At 50.1% G+C, this 20,545-nt stretch overlaps 2 protein-coding genes across 9 annotated transcripts in view; both read left to right on the top strand.

Moving 5' to 3' along the window:
• TXLNA (taxilin alpha) overlaps positions 1-14,293 on the top strand; it is a 15,820-nt gene extending 1,527 nt beyond the window's left edge. For 2 of the 4 annotated variants that reach the window (XM_008578234.1, XM_008578235.1), the window contains exons 3-11: positions 429-767; positions 2,222-2,397; positions 4,931-5,101; positions 7,114-7,308; positions 8,591-8,710; positions 8,943-9,017; positions 9,542-9,634; positions 9,982-10,077; positions 10,785-14,293. In XM_008578234.1, the coding sequence (XP_008576456.1) occupies positions 429-767; positions 2,222-2,397; positions 4,931-5,101; positions 7,114-7,308; positions 8,591-8,710; positions 8,943-9,017; positions 9,542-9,634; positions 9,982-10,077; positions 10,785-11,111 (1,592 nt within the window). In that variant the 3' untranslated portion in view covers positions 11,112-14,293. The remainder of the gene's footprint in view (positions 1-428; positions 768-2,221; positions 2,398-4,930; positions 5,102-7,113; positions 7,309-8,590; positions 8,711-8,942; positions 9,018-9,541; positions 9,635-9,981; positions 10,078-10,784) is intronic. The other 2 variants (XM_008578237.1, XM_008578236.1) reach the window with 2 other exon arrangements.
• A 2,100-nt stretch (positions 14,294-16,393) lies between these two features.
• CCDC28B (coiled-coil domain containing 28B) overlaps positions 16,394-20,545 on the top strand; it is a 5,014-nt gene continuing 862 nt past the window's right edge. Inside the window, exons 1-5 of one of the 5 annotated variants that reach the window (XM_008578233.1) lie at positions 16,394-16,718; positions 17,927-18,113; positions 19,598-19,764; positions 19,884-20,077; positions 20,298-20,320. In XM_008578233.1, the coding sequence (XP_008576455.1) occupies positions 17,950-18,113; positions 19,598-19,764; positions 19,884-20,077; positions 20,298-20,320 (548 nt within the window). In that variant the 5' untranslated portion in view covers positions 16,394-16,718; positions 17,927-17,949. Of the gene's footprint in view, positions 16,719-17,906; positions 18,114-19,597; positions 19,765-19,883; positions 20,078-20,217; positions 20,321-20,545 lie in introns of those variants that run through there. The other 4 variants (XM_008578232.1, XM_008578231.1, XM_008578228.1 and 1 more) reach the window with 4 other exon arrangements.

Here is a 20,545-nt window from a genome sequence, read left to right as displayed (position 1 = left end):
ATAAGCCATAATTTATCATAGGAAATATCAATTGCCAGATGCATCATTATTTTACACACCATTAAGAAAGAAAAACAGGGGGCCGCCCTGTGGCTCACTCGGTAGAGTGCAGTGCTGATAACACCAAGGCCACGGGTTCGGATCCCATATAGGGATGGCCGGTTCGCTCACTGGCTGAGCGTGGTGCTGACAACACCAAGTCAAGGGTTAAGATCCCCTTACCAGTCATCTTTTTAAAAAATAAAAAAATTTAAAAAAAACGTTTTGAGTCTAAATTCTGACATGAACTTAGATTAGCTGAATTATACTCCATTCTTATTTGTCAGTTTTCATTTTTTAAAAAAAGAAGAAGATAGGCTACATTTAACCCAAACCAGTGGTATAACTATCTTATTTCTCACCCTACTCCTCATCCTCTCCTGCTGTAGTGGCTCAAGCTAAAACTGTTCAGACTGGGGCCCTCCGTGATGTCTCTGAGGAGCTGAGCCGCCAGCTGGAAGACATATTGAGTACTTACTGTGTGGACAACAATCAGGGGGGCCCAGGTGATGATGGGGCACAGGGTGAGCCCACTGAACCTGAAGATGCAGAGAAGTCCCGAGCCTATGCTGCAAGGAATGGGGAGCCTGAGCCAGTGACCCCAGTAGTGAATGGTGAGAAGGAGACCTCCAAGGGAGAACCAAGCACGGAAGAGATCCGCACAAGTGATGAGGTTGGAGAGCGAGACCACCGAAGACCACAGGAGAAGAAGAAAGCCAAGGGTCTGGGTGAGCAGAGGGTAGCTCCTTGTGAGGCTGGTGAGGGGAGGGAGTTTGGACCTGAATTCAGAGACTGTACTTCTCAGAGCAGTGAGTCATCCCAGTTTAATCCAAGCCAAAGGTGTGGGGACCACAGCATAAAGATGTTCGGGTTGTTCACTGCACCTGGCCTTTGGAGCAAGTGGGGATTGAAATCCAGCCTTCTCTCATTGAGAAAATGAAGAGCAGGAGGCTTGGGTGGGTACCTGTGCCAGCTAGCACCACTTCTAACCTGTGTGACCTTGGGCATGTCCTTTCCCCTCTCTGGGTCTTAGTTTCTAGTTCTCTACAGTAGGAGAGTTGGATTAGGCCAGAGTTTAAAACTCAGATGTCTACATTAGCCAGGGGGTCCCATGAGGACCAAGAGAGGGCCTACTTTATCCAGAAGGTTGACTGACACGAGGCCAGTTAAGAGCATGGAAAACTATAGGCTGAATGCAACCAGGATTTTCTACTTCTTTTTTTAAAGATGACCGGTAAGGGGATCTTAACCCTTGACTTGGTATTGACAGCACCATGCTCACCCAGTGAGCTAACCGGCCATCCCTATATGTAATCCGAACCCGGGGCCTTGGTGTTATGAGCACCACACTCTCCCAAGTGAGCCACGGGCCGGCCCAGCAACCAGGATTTTCTTTCTTTCTTTTGCGGGGGCAGCTGGACAGTATGCAGTAATCCAAACCCTTGACCTTGATGTTATCAGCACCATGCTTTAACCAAATGAGCTAACCAACAAGCCCTTTTTCTAGAGTTATGTGAAATCTCAAAATTTTTAATAGTTGTCAACTGAAATGGAAGCAACCAAACCAGACTCACCCTTGGGTTAGATTTCACCTATGTGCCAGTGATCTGCAGTCTCCATGCTGATTTCTCAGTGCCTTCCAGGGCTGACGCTTCAGGAGCCTGGTCTGTGTACAGCAGCCTGCCGGGGAGGCAGAGGGAAGGCTCCCTGACTCATGCACAGGCAGTAGGGAAAAGGCATTGACGTCATTTGACAGCCAGCTGTGTATGTGTTCAAGAATTTAGGTTAGGTGACATTAAAACCATGTCCTAGTCCCTATTCCTCCAACCTATCATCCTAATTTAAAGAGAGACTTTTTTTTTTATCTTAGGATCACATATATTGAAGGAATATTCATTTCAAAGTTTACTGTAAGGAGTCAGCCATTTGTTTAATGAGCATTTATTGAGCATTTGCTCTATGGTGGCTCTATAGACAGTACTGGGGCTACAACAATAAGCAGGATTGAGTTAGTCCCAGCCCTCATGAAGCACCTAGTTTGGCAAGGAAGGCAGCCAGTTTAACAAAGAAAATATAAAATATGATAGGGGAGGTCTGCCAAAACACTCATGAATGTGGGCCCAGGCCTGGAAGGGGGCCACCAGAGAAGGGCGTGCATGCCTTTGGTCCCTGTATTTTGCAGGAAAGGAGATCACGTTGCTGATGCAGACATTGAACACGCTGAGTACCCCAGAAGAGAAACTGGCAGCCCTGTGCAAGAAGTATGCTGAACTGGTCAGTTACCCCCTTCGCTGGCACCCTCCCTGCCCTTGGAAAGTCAGCAGGCCACCTGGAGTGGGGTTGGGGGTGCAGGGGCAGGTGGGTGTCTTAATTCCTGTTCAACCCTTGTCTGAACCTTTCCCCTATCTGTGAAATGGGGAGTCAATTCCCAGCCAGACTCTTCAGGGCTGACAGTAAGAGGAGAAACTGCACGTTATTTGAAAGAAATTTCTCAGAGAGTGATTCCAGAGTGGTAGAGCCCTAGCTCCTGACCTGAGTCCACATAATATGTCATCTTGCCCCTGTGTGCTTCTGTATGCATCTGCCCAAAATACGGAGGTGCATAGTGCCATTATCATGCTTAATAAAATTAACACCAGTTACTTGATACTTTTTTTTTTCCTTTTACGCCAGAGCGTTCTTCCTCTCACTGCCTCCCTTTTTTCCCCCATGACATTGACTTATTGCAGAAATCAGATGAGTTGTCCTGTATGATGCCCCACTTCTAGTTTTGTCTTCTTTGTGGTAGCATTTAACTTGTTCCTTTACCTCCTTAGTTCCTGTAAGTAAAGTGGACGTTAGCAGAGCTTAACTCAATTTAGATTCAACTTTCTTGACAAGAATTCTTTGTAGGTAGTACTCTATTTTTTTTAATTGGCAGCTGGCCAGTATAGGGATCGAACCCTGGACCCGGTGTTATCAGCACCATATTCTAACCAAGTGAGCTAACTGGCCAGCCCAGAAGTCTATACTTCATACTCTATTACAAGAAATACAAAGTGTGGTCGTCCCACTTTTAGTGTTTTAACATTTTTCATTGGGGGGGGGGCTGGGGAGGGTGCCAACCCATCTCCATTGTCATGTTCCCCATCAGAATTTGAATTAACAGATTCGTCCATTGATGGTCATTGCCTAATTATTTATTTTCAAATTCTTTCATTCCATCCACATTTATTACCTGATATTCTCCTGGAAGGAACTTTTCTCATTTGTAAAATGGGGGAAATCATACCTGCCTAATGAGATTATGGTAAGGATTAAATAAAGGTAATAAAGAAGATAACCACCCTTTTAGAATGATCCAGCCAGGGAAAGATTGCTGATGTAAGAGAGGAGGAAGTGAGTTGCTGGAGTGATGTTCTGAGTACATGTGGGGAGCTGCGGCCCAGGGCACAAGGAGAGGGCTCAGCCTTGGCCAGAGCACGGCTCAGTCCCTGTGGCTGGAGGAGAGGACAAGGGCAGGTGGACTGGCGGATATAGGGCTTGTGTCCCTGCTACTCTGGTTTTTTTCTGTATTCACAGGGAAATGGGTGAGACAGTGGTAGTTGGGGCAGGCGAGATTTTTAAAGAGGAGGCAAAAGAGTTATCTGGAAGAGGAGGAGTGTGAGTAGCATGAGAAATTTAGTCGGATTGCTGGGCCGATATGGGTATTCCTAAAATTGGTAGTCATGAATTTAATTTCAAGCAGGCTTGCTTCAATGCTAGTCTGGGGTCAGCAGGAAGGTAGGTGCTTTATCAGGGTTGATATTTTGCTGGGAGAAGGACCAAGAGAGTTGAGGGTATAAGAAATTTAAGCCAGGTATTCAAAGGGGGGTTGAAGCAGAGTAAAATGATGGTTGGGTTGATGGTTTGGAGATCTGATAGGGTAAGAGGCTTTTTGGGGACCTTGGATATTGGTGGGAATGAGCTAGAAAAATGAGTGATGGTGGTGCTGGCTAGAGCTGCTGGAAATTGAGATAATAGGTACAGTTCCAAGTAGTGACAAAGTCTAGACCTGCACTGTCCAGGACACTTGCTAATTGATGTGCAGGTCATCTGGATTTGGATGTGCTGTAAGTGTAAGATATACATCAGATTTCAAAGCCCTAAGACAAAAGAATGTAAAACATCTTAATTAATTATTTATATTGATTCCATGTTGAAATTTAATATTTTAGATATTGTATTAAATAAATTATTAAAATTCATTTTATTGATTCTTTTTTAATGTGGCTGCTAGAAGTTTTTAAATTACGTATGTGGATTGCATTATATTTCCACTATACAGAGCTGGATAGGAGCGTGGGAGGGGAGCTGAGCTGGGGACAAGAGTGGTTTGTGGAAGAGGTTAAGGACTGTGAGGCCAGGGAGTCAGGAAGATTGACTGTTGATATTGAAATGGCCATGAATGATAATAGGAGTGTGTGGGATGGGGGGAAAAAGAAAAGGAATGTGTGGGAGAGAGCAGTGGAGAACCAGTGCTAAATCTTTGAAGGAATGAAAAGGGGTAAGGGGGGGTCTGTTAATGGATACAAGGAAGGGGAGCAGGTAGTCTCATCCCTAGGGTATGAGGGTCCAGAGAGTTGGGGCAGTGCAGTGGTCTGAAGTATCTGGAAAGCTTTGTCTCTGGAGTCAGAGCTGGGATCTTCTGGCTGTGTGACCCCTGCTTGTCCTGAGAGTCCATTTCTGTGTCCCTAAGACGGGGTCCCTGGAGTTAATGGGAGGAGCATGTAAAACACCAGCACAGTGTCAGTCCTGGCCTGAGCTACTATGGCTGGAGTCAGGGGAGAGGGCACTCAGAAGACCTGGGAGTCACATAGGATCCCCATGAGGAGAGCCCCACAGGGCACTTACCCTTCCTCCCTGTCCCTAGCTGGAGGAGCACCGGAACTCTCAGAAGCAGATGAAGCTCCTGCAGAAAAAGCAGAGCCAGCTGATACAGGAGAAAGACCACCTGCGTGGTGAGCACAGCAAGGCCGTCCTGGCCCGCAGCAAGCTCGAGAGCCTGTGCCGCGAGCTGCAGCGGCACAACCGCTCCCTCAAGGTAGGCCGGCGGGCGCCCTGCAACTGGCGACTCTAGTCTTACCTTTGATTTCTACTTATCTTTGGTGGGCTTTTCCCCAGAAAAAGTAGTACAGGCTTGCGGTGTAGAAATACATTTCCCCAATAGTTCCCTACAGGTAGAGAACTACTTGTAGCCATTGACATGTACTTGCACTGGATAAGGTAAAGGCAAAAGTGCACCCAAAATGCAGTGGCCTCAGTAGTTCTCAATTAAATAGCAGTCCCCAGTAAGTGGAGGTCCAGCCTGACCAGCAGTTCTTGTCCCATTGGTTGGTCATTCAGGAGCCTGGGTCCTTCCTCTGTCCTGCTTCTCCTAGGGTGATGTCAGTCCAAGGTTAAAGTCTGCTCACTGTAGTGACCTATAGATGGTTTTTGCAAGCATGTCCTTGCAAGTTTATATATTACTTATAAAATTTGAATCCATGGGGCCGACCTGGTGGCGCACTGGAAAGTGTGCCGCTTGGGAGCGCGGTGGCGCTCCTGCCGAGGGTTCGGATCCTATGTGGTGACCGGTTCCCGTTCACTGGCTGAGCATGGCGCGGGCGTGACGCTGAGGGTTGTGATCCCATTGCCGGTCCCCGGTATGGGCGCGGTGGCGCTCCTGCCGAGGGTTCGGATCCTATGTGGTGACCGGTTCCCGTTCACTGGCTGAGCGTGGCGCGGGCGTGACGCTGAGGGTTGTGATCCCATTGCCGGTCCCCGGTATGGGCGCTACACCGAGGGTTGCAATCCTGTTACCGGCCAGTAAAAAAGACAAAAAAGAAAAAAAATTGAATCCATGAATATATAGTATTTTACAACTTGTTTCGCTCATTTTTAATTAATAAGTACTTGTCTTTCAAAACATTATAAATTTGGGGCTGCCCGGTTAGCTCAGTTGGTTAGAGCGTGATGTTGATAACACCAAGGTCAAGGGTTCGGATCCCTGTACTGGCCAGCTGCAAAAACAATTACAAATTTAATATTAAATTTGTTAAAGGTGACAAAAGTTTATAAAATATTAAAGGTACTATTTGCCCACACTCCTCAACCCCAGTGCCCAGCAGAAACTCCTGTGAAGTAAACCTACTTATTTGTAAGTTTAAGTGCAGTCTTCTAGCTTTTTTCTTTGTATGTAAAAATCTTACATACAGTTTTTTTAAATGGAATTATTGTATGTTTACTGTTTCACATCTTATTTCTTTTTCTCACTTTATATAATGCCTTATCTTTCCCTATCAGTATATGTAGAGCTATCTCATTCTTTTTAAGCATTGATATATGGATATACTGTATTTTTATCAGTTCCCTAGTTAAGGGATTTTTTGGTTTCCAACTTTTCACTATATAGAGCTGCAGTGAAAGTTCTTGTTATACTTGTATATATCCCTGGCCAATTAAATAGACTTTAGCTGTAGGATAAATCTCAAAAGTGAAATGGCTGGGTCAAAGAGTATGTAGATTTTTCTTTTTTCTTTTTTTTTTTTTTTCTTTTGGTGGCTGGCCTCTATAGGGATTGAACCTGGACTTTGTTATCAGCACTATACTCTAATCGACTGTGCTAACTAGACAGCCCCAAATTTTAATATTTTGCCAGATCGCCTTCCAAAAAGGAGGCAGTGTGCACCCTATCAACAATGTCTGACTGCCTAATTCTGCACAACCTTACCAACCTTGGGTATTACTAAATTTTAACAAATTAGTCTCTTGGGGTTTGGGGGAGAGGTGAAAGCTCATTAAAACAAAAATACTTAATTTGTAATCTGAAAGAAAAGGCTTCAGGAGATGCCATTGCTTCAGCATGGCACATACACGTGTGCCTGCATTTTTCTAGGAAGAGACTCTTACTTGATGTCACCTGATAAACAGAGGGGTCCATCAGGAGCCTGGCTACTCCTCACTTTGGGAGCAGGCAGGGCTATTGTCAGAGACTGTCATGGACTTGTTGGGGGAGCCTTGGGAGGCTGGTTGGGGAACAGTGGATCATGCACTGGGGCTGACTTCTCTGCCCAGGAAGAAGGTGTGCAGCGGGCCCGGGAGGAGGAGGAGAAGCGCAAGGAGGTGACTTCACACTTCCAGGTGACACTGAATGACATTCAGCTGCAGATGGAACAGCACAACGAGCGCAACTCCAAGCTGCGCCAAGAGAACATGGAGCTGGCCGAGAGGCTCAAGAAGCTGATTGAACAGTATGAGCTACGAGAGGAGGTAAGGTGGTCACAGAAACAATCGTGGCTGGGGGATTGGGAGGGGCCGGACTTGTGGTCAGTGGTGGACTCCAGGGGCTGTGTCCACTGATTCCTTGCTAATCTGCTGTTCCTGCCACTTGAAAGAGTAGGATGTCACTGCCTTGGCTGGCATTGGCTACTACCCCAGGCATTCAAATCTTTGGGGCCTCCATGCTGTCACTTTGCTGTGTTGGGCCTCTGTTCTCTTGTCATTCGAAGGGAGACCTGCAGCTACCTTACAGGCTGGCAGAGGACCTACTCTGGACAAGGCACTAGGGGTGTGGTGGTGGTTGATATGGGCAGGACCTAGAGGGGACTCCCCTGACCCACCCCTCCCATCCTCTGGGAACAAGGCTGCTTGTGATACATTTGGTTTAAGGGAGGCTGGTTTGGTTCTTGTCCCTCAGCACCGAGAGACATGAGACTTCCCGGACCAGTAGAGTGAGGCACTAAGTTCAAGAACCTGAGGACCCTCTTTCTCACTCCTGTTCTTCCCCACAAGGCAAAAAAGTACTTGGTACTCCCTGTGGAGGAGGACATGTGGGTCTGCCAGGCCCTGCTGCTTTTCATTTACAGCCTTCCCTAGACAGATTCAGGCACTCCCTTCCTGCCGCCTGAACCTTAGATAACAGGCACCTGGAACTCATCATGTCCCCAACTGAACTTGTCTTCAAGGCGCCTTCCCTTCCCCATCCAAAAATAAGTTAAATTCCCCACATCCCTTAGTAAGTCCAGTTGATTTTACCTTTGAAGTAGCACTTGAGTCCACCACCTTCTCTCATCCCTGCTCTGTCTCCTGGCTTAGGTCCCCAGGGCTCCTGCAGAAGTCAGGACAGCCTTTCCTTGGGTTGCATATGTCTAGTCGTCACTTGTAGATAAGGCACATCTCTGCCAGTTTAGCTAAGCTGTTGTGTTTGTAGAAGCATTATTTTTGCTCTTTTTTCCCATTTACATTGGCTGCCAGCCCCGCGGGCTGATCAGTCCTGGGGCTGGAGGTTTGAGTGTATTTATTGCTTGGCTTCTTGGCAACTGATTCCATCCATCCTGGCTTATCCAGGTCTGACTCACTGGGAGAAAAACGAGGTGAGGTTGGGAAGTTGACCTTCCAGGGACTTGGGGCCCATGTCCTATAGTACACATGGGAGTCCAGCATGTCAGATTGAGATGGGAGGCTGGGCAGGGTGTCTTGGTCTCTGCAGATTGGACCTCCCTGAGAAAGGAAGCTCCTGACAAGCGGACACCTCCCACTGTCTTTCCTGCAGCATATTGACAAAGTCTTCAAACACAAGGACCTGCAGCAGCAGCTGGTGGATGCCAAGCTCCAGCAGGCCCAGGAGATGCTGAAGGAGGCAGAGGAACGGCACCAGCGAGAGAAGGATTTTGTGAGGCTCAGGCCCCGAGGTTGGGGTGTGGGAAGAGGTGGGGTGGGTCTTGGCTCAGCTCATAGTCAGGTTGGTATGGGAGAGATTGCTGTCTGGCCAGACCAGGCACTGTTTCCTCAGACACTCGTCTGACAGTAGGAAGCCCGAGTAGGTCTGGTGCTTGTGGCTAAAAAAAGCCAAACACAGCCCCTGCAGGCTTCTGACAGAGTCTGGGGTCCTGTCTTGGAAATAGCTCCTAAAAGAAGCAGTGGAGTCCCAGAGGATGTGTGAGCTGATGAAGCAGCAGGAGACCCACCTGAAGCAGCAGGTGAGATGGTTTATTAACCTGACCCTGTGCCTCCAAGGTCCCCTCACTGGCCCTGTCCTGTGGGGGAGTGAAATGGTACCCTCATTCTAGGACCAGCTCTGCCCAGACTGCTGTGTGATCTTGGCTAAGCCTTTGTTCTCTCTTGATCTGCCCAGCACCGATGTGACAAGTAGCTATAGGTGTGCTCAGAGGACTTCATTCTAGCTCGGAACTGTTGGGTTGCTTTTGAGAAGGTGGGATCAGAACAGTTGTTTTTAACTACATAAATTATACTTGATTCTGGAAAAAAAAAAAAAAGCAAAAGTAAACATAAAAGCAAAATATAAATAACCCCAAATTCTACTTTCCAGGCTTAGCATTTTGGATTATATCCTTCCAAATATACAGTTTTTGTTTTGTCGTGAGGAAAAATGGTATCTCAATAGAATTGTTGTGTCAAAAGGCCAAGAAGGGGTCTGAGTGTATGGACCAGAGGTGTCTTCCAGAGAATCCCACTCTTACCTGTGGGCTTCTTTCTTACCCAGCTTGCCCTATACACAGAGAAGTTTGAGGAGTTCCAGAACACACTTTCCAAAAGCAGCGAGGTATTCACCACATTCAAACAGGAGATGGAAAAGGTAAGGGTGTTCTGGGCCGGCTGGGGCTACTGGGCACAGGCTACTTCATTCAGGCTTGAACACTGGGCCTGCCTTCAGGAAGTCCCCATCCCGGGAGTGCCTCGCAGGAGCTGTTTGCAGTAATTGTGATTGATACTAAGGGTGGGGCTGTTAAGAAGGATCACAGTCTTTCCCCTTCTCAAAGCATCAGTGGTGTGTGCAACCTCCAGGTTGTACTGGAGAAGGGGCAGTCTTGTCATTTCTTGTTATGGTGGTGGACATTTAATTTAAGACTTCCTTGGTGGTAAGTCCCCACGTTGGAGACAGCGCAAGTCTGACCGTTTCACTCCATCTGTCATGTAACCCAGATGACTAAGAAGATAAAGAAGCTGGAGAAGGAAACTACCATGTACCGGTCCCGGTGGGAGAGCAGCAACAAGGCCCTGCTTGAGATGGCTGAGGAGGTGGGCTGAGTGGGATCTGCACCCGGGGTTGGGGTGTGCTGTTACTGCCTGTCCAGCCCTTTCCTGTACATTCTACACAGCATGAGGTGGAGCTTGGATTAACACATGTCTGTCCAAGTTCAAAGGCAGTGCCAACTGTCTCCCTGTGGGAGGTGGGGAGCCCGGTGGTAGGTCTCCAGTAGCAAAGGGAGCAAATGGAAGAAAGGAATAAAGGAGCGGAAAAAACCAAGGGTGCCAATGAAGTACCTGGTTTGTATGCAAAGTAGCTCAGATAATCTGTGATTTCATGGCTTGCAACATAGAATAAAGGAATTAACACTGATGGAGCAGCAACTGCAAGCCAGACCTTGCCGAACATTTTAGATAAGCTGGTTCATTGAACCTTTTCTTGAGATTTGAGGATGGTGTTAGCAGTCCTGTTTACAGATGAGATAGTCTCAAAAACCAGGTACTTTGCCAAGTTCATCTGATAGATAAATGGAGGAGTACATTGACCTCTAAGCCATACCCCCTCTTTGTACCGCATTGCCCACAACTGAGAACCAAGTCATGGCATAAATCAGGACTGTTGACTAGAAGGGGCTAGCTCTTTGACTCTGGTCTGCTCCCAGCCTTGTTAAAGTGAGTGTTTTCCACCACATGGTAGCATTGGAGGGGGGCCGGGGGTTTGATGGGATGGCACTTAAAGGCCCCATTTCTCTCCCTAGAAAACACTCCGGGACAAAGAGCTGGAGGGCCTACAGGTGAAAATCCAGCGGCTGGAGAAGCTGTGCCGGGCACTGCAGACAGAGCGCAATGACCTGAACAAGAGAGTACAGGACCTGAGTGCAGGTGGCCAGGGCCCCCTCACTGACAGCGTCCCTGAGCGGAGGCCAGAGGCTGTTGCTGCCTTCAAGGAGCAGGGTGGTGAGGAGCCAGGAGCCCGAGCACCCGGCTCCCCCAGGGCCACAGAAGCTCCTTGCTGCCCAGGGGCACTGAGCACAGAAGCATCAGGCCAAACAGGTCCACAGGAGGCCACCTCTGCCACTGCCTAGAGAGCCTGGTGCTTGGGGCATGCTGGGAAGGGAGCAGGCAGCCCAGCCAGGCCTGGCCCATACAAGGCTCCCACGCTAAGTAGTCCAGTGCCAAGGCCAGGCTCTTCTGACTTGGCTGGCATCTGACACAATTTTGGATTTTGTGGGTCCCTTTTACATACATATGGCATATGTGCAAGGCCTCATACATTTTATATCTAAGTGTACAGTGGGCTTGCTTTGGGGGTGGGAATGTGTACAGATGAAGTCAGTGGCTCCTCTGTGGGCCTGAAGTCTTAAGAGGAGCTGTCATCTGTAGGTGCCATCACAGTGAGTTGGCAGGACAAGTGGCTTGAACATTTCTCTGCCTGATTTGAGGCTCAGACCCCTCCTAGCCCTTCAGAGCTCGTGACAAGGGATACACCCAGGCCTTGACTGCATTTCTCTTGTGAGCAGGGCTTGGGCAGCTCGGGTTCTCCTAGCTCCCCTGGAGGCTCCTTTTGACCTGGAAAAAGTTTTGGCAGGGTGCTTGGAACTGGTGATTGACTGCTTTCCTGCCTAGTACTAGGGACATGGAGAATGTTTCTGGGTGGGATGATGCTCTCATCGGGAGCCCCTTGGGCACCATGTCCCCTGCCCTCCAGTAGTGCCAGGACCAGGCCAATGATGCTTCTCAGTAGCCTTATCATTCACAGGTGCCTCTCTAGCCTGCACAAATGATTGACAAGAGATCACCCAAAGGATTCTTTCTGAAGTTTGTGGGTTTTGTTTTGTTTTGTTTGTTTTGTTTGCACATGGCAGTTTGTACTGAAAGTCTTCTAGGAAGGAAGAAGGGTGCTGTAGCAGTGGTGCCTGCGTGCCTGGCCTCCAGTGTCCCACTCCCCTCACCACCCCACCTGGCTCCTTTGCTGTGTTGGTGCTGAGGTTTCCTGTTCGATGAGATCGGATTGTTCGTAGCAAAAGGAAGGAAAAGGCTTGTGATGGCTTTGCCATAAGCTTGCCTATGGGTTTCAATCCTGGTAGGCCACCAGTGATTCCCATCACCACCATCTCCATGTAGCACTTGCCAGTCCCCAGGTCCAGCTACCCCCTTGGCTTTATAGATCTGTTTCTGCTTCCTGCCTCCTCCCTTTATGTGTTTCTGCCCCCTGAATCCTTAAGGTTTGCCCTGGTTCTGTTTCCTGGTACCTCCTTTCCCAAGAAATAAGAGTACTCCTTGGCATTCCACTTCCTGTGTGGAAGCCCCCAGCTGTTGTCTGATAGGTAAGGAGTGAAACTCGGCAATTGACTGAGGGCTGGCCAGGTAGATCAGTTGGTTAGAGCTTGCTGTTGTAACACCAAGGTCAAGAGTTTGGATCTGTGTACCAGCCAGCTGCCAAAAAAAAGGAAAATTGAGCCCCAGAAACTCACAAAATGATTGTAGACAGACGGTTTTGTCTTCCCCCACACCCAGTACATACTACCATGTACTGTGCATAGCTATTCTATACACTACAAGCTCTGCTGGTTGCAAAATTGTCAGGAGATTAGCCAGTCTTTGTTCAGAGCAGTTTTCTGGGACGACAGAATGAGTCTTGGATTGGGAAGCATCTCTAGCTGGGCCTCCACTTCAGTGTAGCTGAGGGAGTCACAGACCAAGATGGATAGGATGGTTGGGGTTTTGTTTCTTTTGTATTTCTTTGAAGCGAATTCATTGTTTTACACATCCCTTCATCTTCCACAACTAGCCCACTCTTTCAGCCCTTAACTTAAATCCTTCACATAAATAGGTTCATGAAGGATGTTAAGTCCTCCTGAGTCATGTTGTGACTTAGACCAGAGATGGCAGATGAATAGCACATGTTTCCTCCTGCCCCCATGGCAGGCACCACTAATCCACTTCAGAGCATTTCCTGCTAATCCCTGGTATATCTTTACTTCACATCAGGATGCCCCCAGCAGCGGTATGGGTCTTGAGACTTATTTGCCATCCCTGGCTGAGATACTGCTCTCCTGTGGAGAAGTGTTTTTCAAGATTTTTTCTTCTCTTCTGAAATCCCTGTGTTTGGAACGGTCCCTGCCTCTTCCTCCTCTAGCCCGTGTCAGGCTGAGGTACAAGAACTGCCAACCCCACAGAGGATTTGCTAGGCTCCAGAGCTACAGGGAGGAGGCATCTGCTTGCTTCCTTGAAGAGAGTGGAAGGGCCTACAGTGGCCCACATAATTGCCTGCCTCACTTCAGCTACCTCTTAAAGTCCATGAGGGTTGGGGCTGTTGGGCCCCAGTTTGGTGGGATGGAAGGCTCCAGTGGGCAGGTGGCCCCAGGCAGGGCAGAACCTTTGCACTCAGCAGCTCCATCATTCCGTAGGCATCCAGGCCAGTGTGTAGATGGGGATCCCTTTCTTTCTCTTCCTCGCCGTTGACCAAATCATACCAATCACTACATCTGCTCTGCTCACTCTGCTTTCCGAAGTCAGCCCAGGCCCTGGGCCAGATGCAGGGGAGACGGCCTATCCATGAGTGAAGGCCAGTGCCTTCCTCACACAGGCAGGTCTCGTGTACATGACCTCAGACTTAGGACCAAGAGCTGTGCTGGTTTCTTGGATTGCTAGCTTTTCCTCCAGGGGACCATAGCAGGTGAAGCTCATAGGCCAGAGCCCCCGGCTCTGCTAACAGCAGCTTATGTTCAGGACCTTATCCAGCTGAGAGCTTCGTGTATGACAGGTTCTGAGAGGTGTCAGCAGCACTTTCTTTTTATTTGTTGTTTGTTTTCCATGAGGTTTTTGGACCATGGGCTGAGCTCAGGCACTTTCTGTAAAAGAATATTATTTCTGTAAAGATGGTTATTTAACCCTTCTCAACCCCATCATGGAGGCCCTGCTGAGGGCTGGCCAAGAGGCCAGTGGAACTGCTCTGGTGTCTTTGGGGGAGGGCTGAGCCCCGCTGAGCTGATTCTCCAGCTGCTGCTCCAGCCTTCCCACCTTGCACAGTACAGAGGTGGTCACCCCAGCGACAGCCGGGCACCTGCCTGCTCCTCTCACCCTGTCTGGTGGAGGGGGGCTGCCTTCTGTCCCTGTAACTGCTTTCTTTATGGCCCAGTCTGGCCACCCAGACTTGTTTGAAGCTGTGCTGACAGCTTTGTTGTCTCCTTTTGGTATTCACAACAGCCAGGGACTTGATTTTGGTGTATTTTAAACCACATTAAATAAAGAGTCTGTTGCCTTACTTGTTTCTCTCCTGTCCTGTGTGGTCATCTGATGCTTCTGGATCTATCCCGTCCCTTCAGTCTTCACTGACTTGTCTAGATCTGCTGCAAAATGACCATGGCTATGCCTTGGCATCCTACATCTTCCAGGGTGCCTTCCTGCCTTCCAGCAGTCACCACAGACTGGGGACACTGGCAGATTTACTTGAGCTGCCTGAGTGGAGCCCTTGGCAAAGTTGGAAAGATGCTCATATACTTGAGAGCATCTTTCACTCCAAAAAATTGATTTCTTTCCCTCAAAAAGAAAAAAAAGTCCCTTGCCTCTGGTGTGTCACAGTCTAACAAAGGGGAAAAGTACTTTAAGGCATAGAAAGGTCAGTGGTGCTATGGGAACAGAGAGGAGGCCTTTGCTCCCTTCAGCAAGGGGAAAGCAGAAACCTGGAAGGGCCTTCTGACTCAAAGGGCAGGTAGAAGTTTAACAACTTCATTTAGTAATGAAGTGGTTTACCTGGGAATACAGGTGCTCAGGAGGGAATGAGGTTAGGGCTAAGGGCTTGTGTACCAGGCTGAGGGACTCGGGCTAGATCTAGAGGGCAGGGGGGAACCACTGAAGGTGTTGAAATAGGAGATTGGGGGCTGGCCATTTCGCTCAGGTGGTTAGAGTGCAACCTTATAACACCAAGGTCATGAGTTCTGATCCCCATACTGGCCAGCCACCAAAAAAGTAAAAAATAGGAAATCTATAGTGTCAATGAGTAAGGCAAAAGGCAGGAAGACCAAAGAGCTAGGCATAGGCCAGTTGAGGCCCAGATTAAGATGAGTGGACACTCTCATCACTGCTATTTGGGTATGTGCCATGAGCAGCAACCTTGATTTCACATATTTCTAGACAAGCACATTCTCCGTTCAGTTCTGTTTGCCCACCTCAAGCCTGGGTATTCAAGCTGAGGCTCCTGTATGGGAGACATCCTACTGGTGGCCTTGCCCAGCACTCTGTTCTCTCTGGGGCATGTGTTGGTCTGCACAAAGGATGGTATGTGGCGAATGCCCAACCAGTGGCAGAGACAACCCAAGTGCTCTCCCTTCCAGACATCCACAGGTAGATGTGTCCACACACTGGCTGTGACGGTCCCAGCAGAACTGCTAACCCTGATGGATTGGTACTTTTCTGTGCTGGCCACATTCGTTCCAACCAAAGATTCTCTGGATGGGGGTGGGGAGATGCCGCCCCAACTCTTGGAGCTTCCAAGCAAAGTAGCTCTGAGAATGACGAGGCTTCTGGCTCACCAGGGAAGCACCCAGAGGTGCTCCTGGACCCTCTACCAAGGTCCTGGAGAAGTGCCACTCTAACAGCTCTGGTAGGGGAGGAGGACGACTTCCCTGTTGTCCCCCCTCCCTCTGACCCCCTGGTTATTGAAAAAATCCTGAATTAATGTCACTCTTTGTGGAGCAGTCTGGGTGTGGGAGGCACCTGGGAAACAGCCCTGCACAGGTGCCCGCATAAGCAGCAACTGTCTGTCTCCAACTCAGCCAGAGGCCCAACCCAGGAAAGCTGCCTAGCGGGAGGGTAAGGTGGGCCAGGAGGCTGTGTGCATTGCCCTGGGTCGGTTCATTTGAGCCTGCTGGGCAGCCTGGCCTGGGATGAGCCTCTCTCCTGTTGCATTAGATGCTGTTCTGGGGATCTGAGCCAGGAGCCTCTCAGGTCTTTAAATAGCTGTCCCACTGAGCCATTGAGCAGTGCTGGGTTAGCTTCCTTCAGGCGCTCAGGTTTCCCTCCCAGGGGCTGGAATCATTTAGTCTTCCCTCTCACCTGGTCTCCCCACACCTGTCTCCTAAGCCTGGGGCGTGGGGAGGGGTCCCGTCACTTCAATAGCAGCATACAGCCCCCACTACTTACCAGCCAGGGGTGTCTGCGTGTTGTGGGGAGAGTAGTATTGCCCTCAAAAGACTGACTTAACTGTCAGTAAAACTGAGACAATGACAATGATGATACCTTCCTTCAGGGTGGTTATGAGGATTAAAGGTACATTCAGTGCTTAACAAGGGTCCTGGACTCACTCCTTAGGTGGCTGTCTTTTCGTACTTTTCACGTGCTCATATCCCCCATCCCCCCCTCTGACAAAGCCACCACCATTTTGTAAGGGACTATAGCTTCTCTCTAAGACTGACAGGAAAAAGAAAATATTTTTCAAATCGTCATCACCCAACCAAAAGGGCCACGTTAGTTGAAGCGGGGAGGTAAGGTCGGGTGAGAGGAGCAGCTTAGTAAAAGTGGGGATGCTCCTCCCACCTTACTCCATCCCAGCGCCAAAGAAGGACACTTTCTCTTTAAATGCAAATTACCTCCCTCCGGCTTAGCTTCCCTCCGTGCGCGTTCCCGGGAGCAGAGTGCGGAAGGCGGAGGGAACTTGCACAGAAGCATCACTCCAGACCCCAAACCTCCAGGTCAGTAGCCCCCTGAGGGAGTGAGGGCGGCGGCGCCATGATGCGGGTCTGACGCTTTGCTTCGGAGCCCGGCTCCCAAGCTGAGCGATCCATTTGACACATGGCTTTGGAGACTGAGCATGGGAAATAGATCTCGGGTCGCTCCAGCCGCTCCTGGGGAGCAGGGGCTCCTGCTCCAGTTCTATCAAGTCGCTAACTGGGTCAAGCTGCTGCAGATGATGCGCTCCCATCTCCCCTCCACCACACCCCAGGACCCATTCAGTGCCAGCCAGCCATGTGCCAGTTTAAATGCTTACGTTCCTCGCCACCTCACCATCCCAGGGTGCAGAGTCAGGTTTAGTGGTGGCAGCCTGTGAGACCTCCAGAGGGGAGTTCCCCAGCAGACCAGAGGCTTAGGAGGCGGGGCTGGACTGGAGGCCACTGAACAGCACCAGCCACAGGCGCAGCCATTGTTGGAAACCCAGGCAGCCAGCTGCCCACCACCCAGCCCATCCTGGTTGCAGCTGAAGCCCAGCAAGGACTGGGAAGGGTGACACGGGTTGGAAGCACATCCCAGGAAACTTCTGGGAATCCCTGGTATTTGCAGTTGGGGGTGGAGTGGAAGTGGAGGGATGCCAGCGTCTTAAGTGCAGAGAAGCCCACAATGAGCCCTGCCTACTGAGCAATGGCTTCTGTAAATATGCGTCCCCAGTAGCTACTGCTTGACACTAGGCACCCCCACCAGCACCTTGGTCACCTCCCATGCTGACAGTGTGACTTTGTCAGCATCTGCCTAGGCAATTGATAAATAGAACGGGGCCTAGTTAAGATGCTCCTAGTTCTCAGCTGGGCTCCTGCCAGCTCACATCCACCCTGTCACCCTACATTTCCCCTGCCAGCCCCACCCCCTCAGCCACAAGGATCGGAAACCCCAGCAGCACCAGGATAATGGTGTCTGGTCCAGCCCTTTCAGGCAGGGCCTAGGTTTTCAGGTAGAAAGGAACTTAGGGTGGGCCTTGGAAGGTCCTTCAAATGCAATACATGATCCCAGAAGCAGGCACTGGCATCTGGCCCTGCCCATACCATACAGCTGAGAGGACAGAGGCCCTGACAGTTGTGAGGGGACAAGTTAGAAGATCCCAGGGCACTTCTTTTGCAACACTTGGGGGTTTCTGGGTGAAAGGATGACTTTGCCCCTCACTATCTCAGTGAGGTTACTTCCCTCCCAGGCCTGAGGCCCAGCCAGCACCCAATGGATGACAAGAAGAAGAAACGGAGTCCCAAGCCCTGCCTGACCCAGCCAGCCCAGGCCCCAGGCACACTACGAAGGGTCCCTGTGCCCACCAGCCACAGCGGCTCCTTGGCATTGGGACTCCCTCATCTGCCATCCCCCAAGCAGCGGGCCAAGTTCAAGAGGTGGGTACAGAAAGGAAACAGGACAAAGAGGGAATGACCCCAACTCTGGACTGAGCACTGTGGGGAGGAAGGCAATGGGGGGGCCTTTGGTCTTTAGTTACAAAGCAATAATTGAAGCCTTCCTTGGGGTGGCCTCCATTGGCCACCGAGAACTCAGATGACTCAGACCCAGTCCATAACCTCAAGTATGTGCGGGAAAGGCCAGGTGGGTCACTGGGATCACATAGTGTGAGGGTGCACCTCAGGAGGGATTGAGCGACCCTGCCAGGACGTGAGAGTCAGAGAAAGCTGTTGGATACACTGGAGAAGGAAGAATGTTCTACTCTGAGAGGCGTGCCAGGCATAAATATGGAAGAAAGATGGGCTGGCTGGTTGGCTTGGTTTAGAGTACAGCCTTGTAACAAGGTCAAGGATACTCACACCAGCCAGCTGCCAAAAGAAAATTTTTAAAAGGAGCAAAGATAATGCCTGAAAGGTTCTGGGAACCACAGGTGGTTTTTGGGCCTTGATGTGTCAGGGAACAGGAAATGGTGAGGGTACACCTAGGTACACAATTTGAATTCTCTGCTGAAGTTTTTCTAATAATTGGGAATTTGCATCTTATGCTATAATGTGTCCCTGTTTGTTCCCACTAAATAAGTGTTATTTCTCCTGTTGTTCCAAATAAAATCACTGATTCCCTGTAGCTTTGCACACCATCTGCCTGAAAGGCATATGTAGGGATAGCCACAATGGGGTGCAGGTGAAACTCAGGGCTGGAAAGAGAGTAGTAGGAAATGCAACTGGAGAAGCAAGAGGGCCAGGCTGGCAAAGGCACGCAATGTTATCCTGAGGGCAGTGGAAATCCAAAACAGTTTTTAAATAGAAGAGAAGCAGAAAGATATTTTGGGGAGAGGTAAGGTATCTCCGGTGGCAATAAAGAAGTAACTGTCAGGGCCAGCCCGTGGCTCACTTGGGAGAGTGTGGTGCTGGTGACACCGGGGCCACGGGTTCGAATCCTATGTAGGGATGGCCAGTTAGCTCACTGGCTGAGCGTGGTGCTGACAACACCAAGCCGAGGGTTAGGATCCCCTTACCGGTCATCTTTTGGGAAAAAAAAAAAAAAAAAAGGAAAAGAAGTAACTGTCTCCAAATTCACTGAAGACCAGGGAGGACAAGTGACTCACCTAGGGTCAAATGAGGAGTGAGTAAGGCACTGAGACAGGAACCCAAGAGTCGCGCCCCCCTGCCACCCCCAAGCGTGGCTCTGGTTGTGTCATTAGCTGGAAAGAGACTTGTGTTTGACTTCCTACCTTCACCTCTCCTCACTCACTCCCTTCTCTCTACCAGTCCTGCTGCCCAGGGCAAGGCTAGAAAAACAAACATCCATTTATGTTGGTGGGTGAAAGGGCAAATGAATTAGTGCATAGACAGATGGCACAAAAGATCTGGGGGTGCATGGCTGCCCCCCACCCAGTAACCATGGTCATGTCCACCCCACCCAGAGTAGGCAAGGAGAAATGCCGCCCAGTGCTGGCCGGAGGTGGGGGCGGCTCTGCAGGCACGCCCCTGCAGCACTCCTTCCTGACCGAGGTGACTGACGTCTATGAGATGGAAGGGGGACTATTGAACCTACTCAACGATTTCCACTCAGGCCGGCTGCAGGCCTTTGGTGAGTCTGGGGGCTGGTCAAAGAGGGTCTGTGGGTGGGGCTGGTGGGCATGGTCTCTGGAGCAAGGCTGGGGCCAGGGTCCCTGGCTCTCTCCCAGGGCTCAGACAGGGCCTATGCAGGGAAGGAATGCTCCTTTGAGCAGTTGGAGCATGTGCGCGAGATGCAAGAGAAGCTGGCCCGGCTGCACTTCAGCCTGGACGTGTGCGGAGAGGAGGAGGAGGACGAGGAGGAAGAAGATGGGGTCACTGAGGCACTGCCTGAAGAGCAGAAGAAGACGATGGCTGACCGCAATCTGGACCAGCTGCTTAGCAATGTAGGTCGTGGCTGGGTGCTTCAGTTCCTGGGGGAACCAGGGGTGGGGAAGGCATGTGCTCCCAAGGCCGTTTCTGGCCCCTGGGTGAAAAAGTGGGGGTGCATGGATTCAAGAGCTCTGAGACCATCAACCTCCACCAGAAGATGGCCCGCAGTGCATCAGGGGTTTGGCCTGGTGCCCCCCTGACGGAAACCTCCCCCCCCCCACTCTCTCTTGACAGCTAGAAGATCTTAGTAATTCTATGTATCCTTTCCAAAGGACCTGTATGTTTGTCTCCCAGAGATGAGGTCAGTTTCCTCCTGCCCACCACCCTCCAGGAGTATTCACACATAAACACACAACCAACGTCCCCACCCTTTGCAGTCCTACAGAGTCAGAATTAGCTACGAGTGCCGAGCCCGTGGCGCACTCGGGAGAGTGCGGCGCTGGGAGCGCAGCAGCGCTCCCCCCCCCCCCCCCCCCCCCCGG

The sequence above is a fragment of the Galeopterus variegatus genome, unplaced genomic scaffold (assembly GCF_000696425.1).
Source record: "Galeopterus variegatus unplaced genomic scaffold, G_variegatus-3.0.2 Scaffold1648, whole genome shotgun sequence".
In the NCBI taxonomy this organism is placed as follows: domain Eukaryota; kingdom Metazoa; phylum Chordata; class Mammalia; order Dermoptera; family Cynocephalidae; genus Galeopterus; species Galeopterus variegatus.
The sequence above is the reverse complement of the archived record's forward strand: the minus strand, read 5'-3'. Positions and strand labels throughout refer to the sequence as shown.